A 15,965-nucleotide genomic window follows, 5' to 3' on the forward strand; every position below is an offset into this window, starting at 1 on the left:
CCGCAAAACCGTTTTTTAAAAATCGGACACAGAGTACTGCATGTCCGACTCTGTGTCCGGTTTTAAAAAAAAACAGTTTAACGGCAGAGAGCATAAAACGCTCACGGTTGGACATCTTTCAAACCCATTCAAATGAATGGGTGAGAAAGAGTCCTGCAGGTTTCCGTATTCTGCCTCTGTTTTGTGCAGGAAACCTGTATGAACAGAGACCGAGTGCAGATGTAAATGAGCCCTTATGGGTACTTAGAATTTGGTACATTAGTAAACTGTAATCCATCTATAGGAAGCAAGATAGATTTAGGAGGTATTAAAGGGACTCTATCAGCAAAATTTTGCTGTATGAGCCCCACATATGCTTGAATAGCCTTTAAAAAAGCTATGCAGGCACCACTAATCTTATTTTAAACCCCCGTCCCGTTTTAAAATAAAACTATAAAAACATATATGTAAATCATACCTATGCATGCACAGGGGGCGGTCGTGCATGATACGACGTCATCTTCTGGCACGCCTACCTCTTCTTTCATCTTCTTTCGGCGACGCCCTCCGGTCCTGGCTCTTCCCGGCTTCATCTTTATCTTCTTCCGGCGGTTCAAATACAATTGGTTGAAATCCGGCACATGCGCAGTAGCACACTCCGGCGGCACTGCCATTGAGAAAAATGGCGCTAGAGGTATAGTGGAATATGACATGATATAGTATTTGAGTAATTCACTAGTATACATACAGTTGTTCTCCTGGTATATAACGCCATGTTCATGTATATCCTATTTGGTGTTATTTATATGTTTTTTCTGATAATGAAATAAATTGTTCTTATGAAACTGGGAGTATACAGGGGATTTATCGGGGTTTGTATATTTGTGGTGGAGTGGTATTAGAATGACCCCCTTTGGATATTGACTTATTAGGGGTTTGTGTGCTATGTATGTCTTATTATTGCAATTGCTAGTACTGCTCTTTATCACCATCTGGTGGTTATAGATGGTATTGTTATGCGTCATTATTATTTGTGTTTGTGGAAAACAGAAATCTTACTGTTAGGGGGCAACTGCCCCTGGATATGTTGTCGTGGTCCAAATTGATGACGTAATCATGAGTGCTCGGAGAACAGACAGATAGACACTCAAGTATCATAATCAGAATGTTCCAAAGTTTATTACATATTACTTAGCTTTTATAGAGAAACTAGCTATAACCCGCGACTTCGTCCGCTTTCCCCTCACCTTGCGCGAAGCACCTGCAGCGCGGCCTGTGGCCCCCCATGGCCCTTTCCTTGCGGCCGGCGCTGGGCTCTGCCACAGCATCGTGGGCTGGGACCCCACGGCACCACTGCTGCACCTCCGGCCCTCCCTTTTCCCCCCACACCCCCCACCCATGCTCCCGGCCCCCTTACCCCCCTTTAGAGATCACAGTCGCCTCCTATATCAACCCCTTCCCCCCCACCACCACCTACCCGTGACCCCGGTTATCCTCCCCCCTCTTTCCACATGTGCAATCTGGTCCCCCTCCCCCCTACTTACCTTCTGCCCTCTGGTGCCAACCCCCCCCTCGCCCTCCCTAACCTGCTGACAGTCCAATCATGGGCCCCAGCAGTCCCTTGGGCCCCATGATGTTATCCAGAAAGCCGGAAAGTGGTTAGAAAGGAGCACCAGATGCCACTAGGGTGTTGGGGATAAGTGAAGGAAGGCAAGTATAAGTGTTCATGATGCTTCCGTAGCTCCCTGGGCCTTGATTTATTAAATTCTAGGGTCTGAACAGAGTCCAGAATATAATAGTGTTTTGTGGTTGATGATGAACCCCAAAGGTTTGAGTTTAACCCAAAAGTTTTGGAAAATTTGAGACAAATCTGGTTTGTTACAAACCAGTTTGTTCATCTCTAGTAATAAAAATTTTGGAGTAACTTTTCTTATAACTTTGTGTTGTGCTTTTCCTCTGATATTGCTCCTGAAAATTAATGAATACATTGACAACTAGGTGTTACAATTCTCCCTGTCAATGGGATGTGTGCAGGAACCCAACTCAATGGATAGTCTGTGCAGGGACACAACCCAATAGATAGCCTGTGCAGGGACACAACCCAATGGATAGTCTGTGCAGAGATACAACCCAATGGGCAATCTGTGTAGGGACACAACCCAATGGATAGTCTGTGCAAGGACACAACCCAATGGATAGTCTGTGCAGGGACACAACCAAATGGATAGTCTGTGCAGGGACACAACCAAATGGATAGTCTGTGCAGGGACACAACCAAATGGATAGTCTGTGCAGGGACACAACCAAATGGATAGTCTGTGCAGGGACACAACCCAATGGATAGTCTGTGCAGGGACACAACCCATTGGATAGTCTGTGCAGGGACACAACCCAATGGATAGTCTGTGCAGGGACACAACCCAATGGATAGTCTGTGCAAAGACACAACCCAATGGATAGTCTGTGCAGGGACACAACCCAATGGATAGTCTGTGCAGAGATACAACCCAATGGGAAGTCTGTGTAGGGACACAACCCAATGGATAGTCTGTGCAGGGACATAACCCAATGAACAGTGTGTGCAGGGACACAACCCAATGGATAGTCTGTGCAGGGACATAACCCAATGAACAGTGTGTGCAGGGACACAAACCAATGGATAGTCTGTGCAGGGACATAACCCAATGAACAGTGTGTGCAGGGACACAACCCAATGGATAGTCTGTGCAGGGACATAACCCAATGAACAGTGTGTGCAGGGACACAAACCAATGGATAGTCTGTGCAGGAACACAACCCAATGGGCAGCCTGTGTAGGGGCACAACCCAATGGATAGTCTGTGCAGGAACACAACCCAATGGCCAGCCTGTGTAGGGACACAACCCAATGGATTGTCTGTGCAGGAACACAACCCCATGGGCAGTCTGTGCAGGGACACAACCCAATGGATAGTCTGTGCAGGGACACAACCCAATGGATAGTCTGTGCAGGGACACAGCGCAACTGGTAACACCCACGTTTTAGCTTGGGACAATACAGGCTTGTAATAAAATATAAACTGAATTTTTATAATATGTGTAATATAAGTATTTATCCTCCATAAATCTCTATGTTGTATTTCCATTGCCTCCTGGTTACATAGGTAGACGGTGAGTTGCATGCTGACTGCAGTAAATCTATGACTATGGTAACAAGTTATCTTTCCTTTATTTCTTCTAGTAAAGAAGAAGATGACATTAAATTCATTGTAATACTGGACAGAAGGTTGGATACATGGACGTCTGTAAAATTAACACTTCAGAAGTTATCAGTAAGTTGTAGCCATAATATCACCTTCCATAGGTGTGCACTAAGCTAATGTGATAAGTTATGGTTATAACATCTTATATACCAGGTAGATAGTCATAAGGTCAGGATCTGCTCGTAGATTTCCAACAGATTCTGACTCAAAGGCTAAAGTGAAGTGTACCTGCTCCTTATTGTATTCATGGTCACTTTTTGTGATAGCGCCCCCCCCCTACACATGAGTCCCTGCCTTATTGCACTCCTAGTTACCCTCTCTATTCCTGGGGACATGTCAGCAGTGTGAAAAGTCTAGCATCAGCGTATGGGTCCCTGAATTCCTTTTTATGAATGCATTGACCAATAGAAAGCATGATATTGCCTCTACTATTAACCCATCCTGGCCCCTGACTCTGCAACCACAACTCATCTGTGTGTCCTATACAAGCAGGCTGGACATACGTGTCAGTCCATCCCTTCACATTGTAATGGCATTCCCATTTCTACTGTCTATAGCATCGCATGTGAACTTTGAGACAATGCAGTACTGACGTGTACATGGCTTTGTATGACATTGCATAGCAAACTAAGAAATATATTTTCTCCTTTAACCCTTTGTTAATGTGTAAGTTTAAAATTTTAGGGATAAATGAATGAATAATTGAAAAAATTGAAATGTGTAAATTTCACTTCCATTTTGTTTTAATTCCTGTGAAACACTTAAAGGGTTAACAAACTTCCTAAATACTGTTTTGAACTATTTGAGGGTGCAGTTCTGAAAATGGAATGATTTATGGGGGGGTTTTCATACACAGGCCTTGGGTTTGGGAATTTGGAAAATTGCAGTTAGAATTGTAATCCGGGGCCTTGCGATATAGGTTCCATGGTCATGTGATGGGCACGCTGGTGCACAGATAGTCATAGCACAGTAAGCAGATACCTGTTTAATATCAAGCTGTGCACCCGTGTGTCTATCACATGACCATGGACTGGATATCACATGACTGGGCTCACTTATCCACTGGGAGTAATGAATGACAGCAGAGATCTAGAGAACCATGAGGTATTGATACAGAAAGTATACTGGAAAATTGTACAACTTTTTATTATACAAACAAGTGTCTCAAAGTGGACAAGCCCTTTAAGGACTGTAATACGTTCCACTTACATATATGTTTGCTGCATCCTCTTTGCACCAGTACCAAGCTTTTTTGAAAGCCCTGCCTCTTCTTCAAGGACAAGTAGGAGGAGTAGAGCAGGGTCAGTCACGTGACCAAGAGTCAACACATCTGGAAGGGAGGCAAGATAAGCCCGATACCGGGAGGCAACAAACATAGACCTAAATTGGAGCTTCTGCAGCAATTAATGCAATGCTGGGTGTTTTAGTTCCCCAGATACCCCTTTAGACTACCGGGTGCCAGGTATCTACTCCCATTGACTTCAGTGGGAGCCGCTTGTTTTTTTTCCACTAGCTAGTAGCGGAAAAAAGAAGCGAGCTGCTCTAACTTGCCGCGGAGTCCGCGGTGTCCGCTGTGCAAGGCTCCCTCCCGATATCTTCGGGCCTAATCCGGAATGGAATGCTACGACTGGATGCCGTTGCACTGCAGAATGCAAATTCCAAGGGGGCTTTAGCCTGAGTCGGGTACCAGTGCTGTTTCTCTCAGTAAGTGAAATTGTCAGTAAAGCGACATGTGCACATGGGATGGAGGTTTGGTCACTTTGCTTGTAACCTTGAGCTGTGACCGAGCAATGATTGAATTCAGGGCAGAGCGCTGATGCTGCTTGCAGTTGCCTGCAGATATTGGACAATCACATTGGTTTGTGTCCTTATGTTTCTTACAGGGATAAAGTCCTGTTTCTAATTTCTGTATATCTGAGCTATATTCTACTGACTGCAATATCTATAGAAATGTATATGTTGCATCCAAGTTATATACTAATGCCAAGAACACAAATCCATGAATGGTATGTACTGAAAAGGGAGTCTGTCAGCAATTTGTACTTCTCAAATTAGGTAGGTGACTAGGAAACCAGTTTTAGGATAACTATGTGGATGTACTTAATGCGAACAATCTGTCCCATGTCTACTGGGCATTCTCTAACAGTGAAGTGTCCTGGGATATCTGCACGAAACGCTCTCCAACCACTTCCATGGTGTTTGTGGTGACAGATCTATTGTTTCATCAAAAAGACCTCAAGAGCTGTCATTCAGCAGCAAAGGTGATTGGTTGGGAAGACCCCTGAGCCATTCACTTAAGAGATGAGATGAGGGATTGAGGAGACCACTAAGGGAGGATTGTGGAAACCACTAGAACCTTCACTTAAGAAAAGGAGGGATTGTAGAAACCACTAGAGTCTTTACTTAAAGGGGTTTCCCATCTTCCTATTTTAGCAGCTTTTCCTGCTGTCACTTCTTCCCACTCCAATATCCTTCATGCAACAGTCAAAACTGTCTTCCCCCAGCTTCCTGAACAGGACACTATGATGTATCACAATATAGACTTTGCCTTTACCATGAAAGATTATTTGTTATAAATACTAGAAAGCTAATATATATGCAGATCAAATAATGTGCACAGTAAATGTATATTACATTACACAGGTCTGTATAGAACACTTACCATGCTTCTAGAGAATGGACTCAATATTATCTTTATCTTTACGTAAAGAGATAACAGACCCAACTCCTGGAGCCCTTATCAGCAAACTCCAATTAGCTGAACTGATTGTCCTGGTGGCAAAGCTGTAGATAACAGCAAGAGCACTCACCCCCCCCCCCCCAGAGAGCTGTAACTCACACAGCCCATGCTCTATGGAAATGCTGTATAAACAATGGAAGGAATAATGTCACATAGCAGGCAAACAAAGCAGCATTGCAAAAGTGATATATTTAAGAAAACTCTTCAATTTATATAACTAGCTGTATATACAGTATATATAGGATCCTTCTAAATGGGAATACCCCTTTAACAGAAGAGAGTAGATATTTGGGAGACTATTAAACCCTTCACTGAACAGAATAAGGAGGGATTGAGAAGACTACTACAGTCATCACTTAAGAAAAGAAGGAGGGATTAAGGAGACTGCTAGAGCCTTCACTTAAATTGAATGAGTCACCAGAAAATAACCCATTTTTACGTCATATATATATTTTTAAGAATATATATATATATATATATATATATATATATATATTCTTTTTTTTAACTTTCCATGTCACTATCTGTATTTAAGGAGAACTACTATGTTTCTGAATTTTCACTCCAGTAAGCCTGATAATAGTATGACAATTGCCAATTCTGTGGGGTTTTCTTTGCAGCAGTCACCTTATTGACATCATAGACAAGCCAGACATCTTAAGAATAAAGGAGAACACCTCTAAAGATAAAATCATATAAGACACATCATTGCTTCCACCAGTGGTGTAACTAAGATTGTCTGGACCCCCAGGTGAAAATTTGACATGTTGCCCTCTCGCCCCCCCCCCCCCCCCCTGCACAAACCATATTCCTGCACACAGTATTATGCCCCATAGTGGCCCCTACACACACTGTTATGCTCCATAGTGGCCCGTGTGCACACTTTTATACCCCATAGTGGCTCCTGCACACAGTATTATGCCCCATAGTGGCCCCTGCACACAGTATTATGCCCCATAGTGGCCCCTACACACACTGTTATGCTCCATAGTGGCCCGTGTGCACACTTTTATACCCCATAATGGCTCCTGCACACAGTATTATGCCCCATAGTGGCTCCTCCATTCTTTTACGCCCCATAGTGGCCTCTGCACACATTTTTATGCCCCATAGTGCCCTCCGCACTCAGTATTATGCCCCATTGTGGACCACCCATGAAGAATTATACTCTGGGGTCTTTTTGGCCTTCTTCAATGTTGGTCCAGTCGTCACGTGAGCCAGCATTGTGATGCATAATGACATTGGCCTGGCCCACCGTGACGTCTGGGATGTCACCAAGAAGAACCAAAACTTTCCGGAGTGCAGGAGAGGGAAGTAACAGTGTTTGTTATGTTCCTTCATCTCCCCTGGGCCTCCAATCATTATTCTCAGAAAAGACCCTCAAGTATACAGTTACACCAGCAGGTATTGAACTATTAAAGAAAAAAAAAAGCATCAGGGACCTAATGGGCCCCCTAATGACCATGGACCACTGACACTGTGGTATTTACACCACTGAGTTCCACTTCTGAAAATAGATGATGTTGCAACTAAGAAAACTCTCCCATAGACCTCCATGAGTCAGCTCCAGTCTATTGCTGCCTATGGCCATGGCTGTAAATTTGTTAACAGAGCAGAGGAGAAGTTTAGGTAAGATGGCAGCCCCTATAACACTGTGCAGAAAAATAGAATAAAAATGGATATATTTGTCATCTGCGAACAATGCAGGCAACATTCATATATCAAATACAGACGCGTGACTAGGCAGAATGCCTACAATGCAGATGTGACATTCAGATGTCTAGGAAAGTTGGATTATTACTCTTGTAGGCTAAATAGGTTGTTGTCCATCGTTCCATGTAACAGATATTAATAAGCTATTGTTGAAAATGATATTTTTTTAGGTGGAAGAGGTTGTACTTTTCTATCAATAAACAGACTTGACAGTCAGGAGTCTAGAAAAGCTGGGTGATGATCCTTGTTGTCATTGCAGCCTTGTAGATTGACACTCGTCTCTTCCAGATGAGTGAATGAGTGAACAGGAATAGTTAAGATGAGGACAATTGAAGGACTTGTATCTCCTGTGTATAGTGCTGGATAATGCAGTGCTCTATAACTAAAACTCAATATATTTATTGGTTTAAAGCTGACATTCTCTTTTTTTATGTAGATTGTGAGCCCCATATAGGGATCACAATGTACATTTTTTTTCCTATCAGTATGTCTTTGTAGAATGGGAGGAAATCCATGCAAACATGGGGAGAACATACAAACTCCTTGCAGATGTTATTCCTGATGGGATTCAAACCCAGGACTCCATCACTGTAAGGCTGCAGTGCTAACCATTGAGCCACCGTGTTGCACCTCGAATGTCTCTTTTCTGTAAAGCTTATGGTACAGATGGAGGGAACCCTAGTGTAACGAGATCAGGGGCATAACTTGAGGGGGTGCAGAGGTGGCAATCGCATCAGGGCCCCAGAAGCATTGGCATCAGTATTGAGATTGCAGCATCAGCCAAGGAGACCCACAGATTACCATAACCACACTAAACTGGATTAAAACTCCTTAGCACCCTGGCAACATGGTGGCTCAGTGGTTAGCACTGCAGCCTTGCAGTGCTGGAGTCCTGGGTTTGAATCCCACCAGGAACAACATCTGCAAGCAGTTTGTATGTTCTCCCTGTGTTTGTGTGGATTTCCTCCCATTCTACAAAGACATACTGATAGGAGAAAAAAAAAGTACATTGTGATCTCCATGTGGGGTGCACAATCTACATTGCAAAAAAACCCCAAAAAACTCCTTAGCACCCATAACCATCACTATCAATAATTCCCTGTAGGAATGAGGTAGGGGGCCCCGGACATAAGATTGCATCAAGACCACGAGACTTTAGTTACACCACTGGTTCACCCCTATATAAATGTCACATCATCTTACATGTGATCACCTCTTAGGAATAAAGTGCGAGCAATCTGATAAGGCTTTATTCACTCAGTGCAGTTGTACAAGTATATCGGATTGGATCCCAAAGGAAAAAATGCTTCCTTTACTTCTCGTCCCACTACGATCCACTCCTGGTTTTGGCTCAAGACTGCATAAGACACCTCTACTTAGTGCGATTTCTTCCTTCCTGCTAAAGTATTGGGCACTGCAGAGTCCTAGTCAGACGTAGCGCCTGTGCATGTCCCATCCGGCATGTGAGAGGTTAACTGCGCTTGTCATCCCGTCACATGCAGGAGACAGGTGTGCTGGCTGGTCTGGGCTGTGTGCGCAGTAGATGCTGCTGTGCATGGCCATGAGAGCCAGTAAATGAGTGTCTGCCGGAGATGAACACGAAGGCTGGCGAATCAATGCAGGGCTCGGAGCAGTTTGGTAGTCCAGGAGTTCCTTCTTTTTCGCAGTGCTGTGGTAATGGACACGGCTGCAGCAGCTCTGCTTCAGCTCCTCACTTAGCAATCTGTGAACCCTCACCAGCAGCCAGATCATATATCACCAATGCTGCCCTGACAAGAGCACGAGGAGAATAATTATCGCAAGACATGGCCGAAGGAAACCCCCCAAGAGGAATGATGAGGTTCCGAAGGAATGCGGTAAGGGCTCTGACTGCAGTCTGTGCAGCACATCCCAAGTTCAGAGGCTTCAGTACTGCAGTAAGGAGCAGGATCTGCTGAGCTACACATCACATCCATAATGCAGACTCCACTCTGCAGACACATAGCCAAGTTTCTTCTGTCATGACACATCCATTACATTGGCTGCTGACCAGACCGGGCTGCAATAACTTCCAGGAGCGCACCGTCCTGCAGCTCGGGTCCATTTCTATTTATACCTGGCCTATATTTGGGCTCATGTGTTTCCAGCTACAAAGTAGTATTTATGTCGCAACCTAGTTTTATCCCTAAGTACGGTATATTCAGCAGAGCTGAGTTTGTCAGAGGCGCAGTGGTAGTGTTCAGTCTCACTTTAGTACAACTCACCGGTAATATCACCATAGGACTAAAGTTGTCCACATAGATGATACAGCCTCAAAGGGTTAAATGACACATTCAGCACTGCTACATCAGCATTGGCTTCATAGAGTTGAGTTTGTAAGATGTTGCCTAGTTTTTTCCCCTAAGCGGTGACTGTCATAGTCTGATGCGCAGTAGTAGTGCTCAGTCTCACTTTAGTAAAACTCATTGATAATATCACAATTTATATCTTTTCCAAGGGATACAAGTTGTATACCGATCCGATTATGTAGCCTCAATGGGTCGAATGACAAATTCAGCACTGCTACATCATAGAATGTCATATATAGTAGTGCTCAGACTGTTATCTATAACTCATCAATAATATCACAAAGGATTGACGTGGATTTTCCGGAGGACTTAAGTTGTACGAAGATGATTTAGTTTCAAAGGGTTGGATGACAAATTCAGCACTGCTACATCAGAGAATGTCAGATATAGCAGTGTTCAGACTGTTATCTATAACTCATCAATAATATTGCAAAGGATTGTTTTGGGTCCTAGGACTAAAGTTGTAGGACTAAAGATGTTTGAATGACAAAATCAACCCTACCACGTCAGAATATTTTGGTGTAGATCTGAGTTTGTCAGAAGTTTGTCTGAGATTTTGGTAAACTTATCAATAATATCACAAAGTATCATTTTCGATTTTCCATAGGATTAAAGTTGAACGAAGATGACGCAGCCTCGATGGGTTGAATGACAAATTCAGCACTGCTACATTGCCATATTTTTGGTGTAGAGTTGGGTTTATCCGATATGATAATCTTCAGACTCTCTTCTATAAGTCATCAATAATATCATAATGTATCATCTCTATAGAAACTTGTACACGTATGATAGAATTTCAAGGAGTTAAATGACACATTCAGCTCTGCTACATCTGTATAGGTAGTGCTTTAGGACTAAGATTCGCAAATCTATTCTAAGGAACTTACAATCAAATTTCAACCATATAATGTTACTGACAGAGGCCTAGCGACCCTTATATTTATTTATCCAACAGTAGTAACATTAATATGTGAATGCTGGGACTTGTAGTTCTACCGAGGATGGACTGTGATCTTGGTAGTCGTTTAAAAGCTTTAATTCCATTTTTTTTTACTTTATTGACTAGGAAGACTGGGCTAAAGAGCTTACCATTAAAGCCAAGTTGTAGGATGATGCGGAGATGAATACTGACTATAGGTTTTTTTGATTTCCCAAACTGAGCAGTGCTTGCTGGGAGTTGTAGTTCTTCAGCAGGTATAAAAGACCTATTTTTGTTAGCAGGTTAGCGTCTATAGCCATGGAGACACAAAACACAAAACTGGAGGAGACTATTTGCAGTTACTTTATTTTTATTCTATATGCATCAGGGTAATACAATCTGCAAACTGTACATTACCTTTAAACCCTGGATTGACAATATTTCTGATTGGAAGTCTTTGCTGGGACTTGTGGTTACGTTGCAGCGATATAATACATGTAGTGAGAGCGTATACCTTTACCTTGATATATTAGGCTCGCCCATATACTTTTGGTAATACACTGCAGTGCTGTGGTCAGACTGATAAGACTATGATAGTCACGCTCGCTGCTGTCCGTGGTGCTGAAGTTGTCCATGGCCATACTTTGTGTGCTAGAACTTATTGTCTGCTCCACAGAAGTCTCCAGACAAGGTCATTCATTACATTGTAGGGAATTGTAATCATTCCTGATATGTGTGTCCTGCTGCCTGATCCCAGGGTCTTGGAAGATCTTAGAAGACACTTTGATCAAACATTAGATTTCAGCGTGACCTTGGAGTATTGAGGTTATATCACATTGTGACACATGAACTCCTAACAGGCCGTATCTCACATCGCTGTCCCTCTATTTATGGGGACAGGAGATTTATGGACTGTCATATTGGACCACAATATCTTAGATTTCATCACTGGGGCGAGGATATAAGATGTATCACATTGTCATCTACTTATCCCCTTTATTTATTGCAGCTTATAGGTCTGCCACAATGGACAGCCAGGAGTCACATGTGCCATTCACTTTACTTATCTTTCTCTGGATACCAAAGAATCAGTATTTTATAGTAGTTACAGTATTTTTCCAGAACATTAACCCTTTAGAGTGAAGAAAGCTGTGATTTTTTTTTCCCGTTTTTTTTCATCCCCTCATTTCAAATGCTTAGAATTTTCCTAAATTTTTCACTTTCTCTTAACCTTAATGAAACTTGTATTCTATTTTTTTTTCTGGCTGAGCCGTATCTTTTATTGAATGTATGGATTGTTTTTTTTTTTTTTTTTTCTTTTTGGGGGGACACAGTTGACTTGATATACTGTACATGAAGTAGCTTAACTAATTTATTATTATTATTTATTATGCTTACTTATATAGCGCCATCATATTCCGCAGCGCTTTACAGACATTGACAGTCACTGTCCCATATAGGGCTCACAATCTAAATTCCCTATCAGTATGTCTTTTGGTGTTTGGGAGGAAACCGGAGTACCTGGAGGAAACCCATGCAAACACGGGGAGAACATACAAACTCCTTGCAGATGTTGTCCTTGGCAGGATTCGAACCCAGGACTCCAGTGCTGCAGTGCTAACCACTGAGCCACCACTATATTGTCTTGTTACTATTCTAGTGATACAAATTTATATTTTTTGTGTAATAAAATCACTAATTTTAAAGCAATTAGATATTCAATTTCTACATTTAAAGTCATATAAGCTTTTAATTTTCCAATTCATCTGGGCTTGTTTTTGCAGGATGACTTGTAGTTTTCACTGGTGCCATTCTGGAGCACATACAACTTTTGGATCTCAGTCATAATTTCTGACATTTTTTTTATTAGCATGTTTTTGTATAGTTAAATATGGCTAAATAACGTACAGGCTAAATGTTCATTTATCCCTATAGGTACAGCATTAATAGCAAAATCATAAAAAAACCCCATTAAGGCCGGTCCAATGTGGCATAATCCCATCCACACATTGCGGAAAATTACGTGAAGGACGTGCTGCAATTTCCAAAACTGACACAATTTTGGAAATTGCAACATGTCAATTATACCTAAGGAAATTCCATCAGTTTCCCTATAGATATAATAGAAGCAGAAAGTCTGCAGAGGAAACCTATGTGAACTTTCTATGAAAAGCGCTGCAGGAAAAACTGCAATGCATTCTTTCCCGCAACGCTTTTTTGCTGTGACCCGCTATATGGAGTCTTAGCCTGTTGCTGAGGCCTGGTTCACATCTGTGTTCGGTATTCCTTTTGGGTAGTCCGCTTGGGGACCCTGAACGGAATACCAAATGCATTAAAAAGTGGTGAGCAGTGAAAGCACACGGACTCCATAGACTATAATGGGGTTTGTATGTTTTGCGCGCGGTGTCCACACAAGTCATATGAAGAGAGAAGTATTTTAAGAACTACTTTTCTCTCCACATGATTTGTGCGAACACCGCATGGAAAACACATGGACCCCATTAAAGTCTATGGGGTCCGTGTGCTTTCACTACTCACCACTTTTTAATGCATTCGGTATTCCATTCGTGGGGTCCCCAAGCGGACTACCCAAATGGAATACCGAACATAAATGTGAACTAGGCCTGAAGTTTCAATACTAAGAGCCTACAGGGCTGTATGAAATTTCTGATTCTAGACCTCCACCTTGCTGAACACATTTACAAGCTGCCATTAACCTGTGCACATAGGGATCTGCTACTTTTGAAATTGCCTAATATTATGTTCCAATTTCTGCTATAAGGACTTGATATGAAATGGTTCATATTGTGTAGCAAATGACGATATCATCAATGTCCACTACATTCAGTCCATGTATCATTTATAAAGCTTCATACCTGCATACATGCTAGGTCCAACTATATGGAAATAATATGACATGATCTTGTATCTATGTCCTAACAAACTGTTGTATCTTCTTTGTGTTCAGCATTCATTCCCTGGGAGCCTCCATCTAGTCTTGGTCTTAAGGCCTACAGGATTTTTCCAGCGGACTTTCACTGACATTGGATTTCGCTTCAGCCAGGAGGACTTTATACTGAAGCTTCCGGTAATAATTTATAGTATTAAATAGAGACAACCAAAACCTGGAATCACCTATTCAATGGTTGTGTACTTTCCTGAGTCAAAGCCAGAAATGGATCCAGTAGAAGGAGAAGTATAGGTCCTTCCATTAGAATTGGATCCAGTAGGAAGGAGAAGTATAGGTCCTTCCATTAGAAGTGGATCCAGTAGGAAGGAGAAGTATAGGTCCTTCCATTAGAATTGGATCCAGTAGGAAGGAGAAGTATAGGTCCTTCCATTAGAATTGGATCCAGTAGGAAGGAGAAGTATAGGTCCTTCCATTAGAATTGGATCCAGTAGAAGGAGAAGTATTGGTCCTTCCATTAGAAGTGGATCCAGTAGGAAGGAGAAGTATAGGTCCTTCCATTAGAATTGGATCCAGTAGGAAGGAGAAGTATAGGTCCTTCCATTAGAATTGGATCCAGTAGGAAGGAGAAGTATAGGTCCTTCCATTAGAATTGGATCCAGTAGGAAGGAGAAGTATAGGTCCTTCCATTAGAATTGGATCCAGTAGAAGGAGAAGTATTGGTCCTTCCATTAGAATTGGATCCAGTAGAAGGAGAAGTATTGGTCCTTCCATTAGAATTGGATCCAGTAGGAAGGAGAAGTATAGGTCCTTCCATTAGAAGTGGATCCAGTAGGAAGGAGAAGTATAGGTCCTTCCATTAGAATTGGATCCAGTAGGAAGGAGAAGTGTAGGTCCTTCCATTAGAATTGGATCCAGTAGAAGGAGAAGTATAGGTCCTTCCATTAGAAATGGATCCAGTAGTAGGAGAAGTATAGGTCCTTCCATTAGAAGTGGATCCAGTAGAAGGAGGAGAAGTATAGGTCCTTCCATTAGAATTGGATCCAGTAGGAAGGAGAAGTATAGGTCCTTCCATTAGAAGTGGATCCAGTAGAAGAAGTATAGGTCCTTCCATTAGAAGTGGATCCAGTAGAAGAAGTATAGGTCCTTCCATTAGAAGTGGATCCAGTAGAAGAAGTATAGGTCCTTCCATTAGAATTGGATCCAGTAGGAATGAGATGTATAGGTCCTTCCATTAGAAGTGGATCCAGTAGAAGAAGTATAGGTCCTTCCATTAGAAGTGGATCCAGTAGATGGAGAAGTATAGGTCCTTCTATTAGAAGTGGATCCAGTAGATGGAGAAGTATAGGTCCTTCCATTAGAAGTGGATCCAGTAGAAGGAGAAGTATAAATCCTTCCATTAGAAGTGGATCCAGTAGGAAGGAGAAGTATAGGTCCTTCCATTAGAAATGGATCCAGTAGGAAGGAGAAGTATAGGTCCTTCTATTAGAAGTGGATCCAGTAGAAGGAGAAGTATTGGTCCTTCCATTAGAAGTGGATCCAGTACAAGGAGAAGTATAAGTCCTTCCATTAGAAGTGGATCCAGTACAAGGAGAAGTATAAGTCCTTCCATTAGAAGTGGATCCAGTACAAGGAGAAGTATTGGTCCTTCCATTAGAAGTGGATCCAGTAGAGGAGAAGTATAGGTCCTTCTATTAGAAGTGGATCCAGTAGAAGGAGAAGTATAGGTCCTTCCATTAGAAGTGGATCCAGTAGAAGGAGAAGTATAGGTCCTTCCATTAGAATTGGATCCAGTAGGAAGGAGAAGTATAGGTCCTTCCATTAGAATTGGATCCAGTAGGAAGGAGAAGTATAGGTCCTTCCATTAGAATTGGATCCAGTAGAAGGAGAAGTATTGGTCCTTCCATTAGAATTGGATCCAGTAGGAAGGAGAAGTATAGGTCCTTCCATTAGAAGTGGATCCAGTAGGAAGGAGAAGTATAGGTCCTTCCATTAGAATTGGATCCAGTAGGAAGGAGAAGTGTAGGTCCTTCCATTAGAATTGGATCCAGTAGAAGGAGAAGTATAGGTCCTTCCATTAGAAATGGATCCAGTAGTAGGAGAAGTATAGGTTCTTCCATTAGAAGTGGATCCAGTA

The 15,965-nt window shown here is 42.3% G+C and overlaps 1 protein-coding gene across 4 annotated transcripts in view; it reads left to right on the forward strand.

The window, feature by feature from the left end:
• Positions 1–15,965, forward strand: part of MCF2 (MCF.2 cell line derived transforming sequence) — a 116,088-nt gene that overhangs the window by 41,188 nt on the left and 58,935 nt on the right. For 3 of the 4 annotated variants that reach the window (XM_075260022.1, XM_075260024.1, XM_075260023.1), the window contains exons 4-5: positions 3,200–3,290; positions 13,889–14,008. In XM_075260022.1, the coding sequence (XP_075116123.1) occupies positions 3,200–3,290; positions 13,889–14,008 (211 nt within the window). Of the gene's footprint in view, positions 1–3,199; positions 3,291–9,249; positions 9,531–13,888; positions 14,009–15,965 lie in introns of those variants that run through there. The other variant, XM_075260025.1, reaches the window with a different exon arrangement.

This window comes from Leptodactylus fuscus, chromosome 11, assembly GCF_031893055.1.
Source record: "Leptodactylus fuscus isolate aLepFus1 chromosome 11, aLepFus1.hap2, whole genome shotgun sequence".
Lineage (NCBI taxonomy): Eukaryota > Metazoa > Chordata > Amphibia > Anura > Leptodactylidae > Leptodactylus > Leptodactylus fuscus.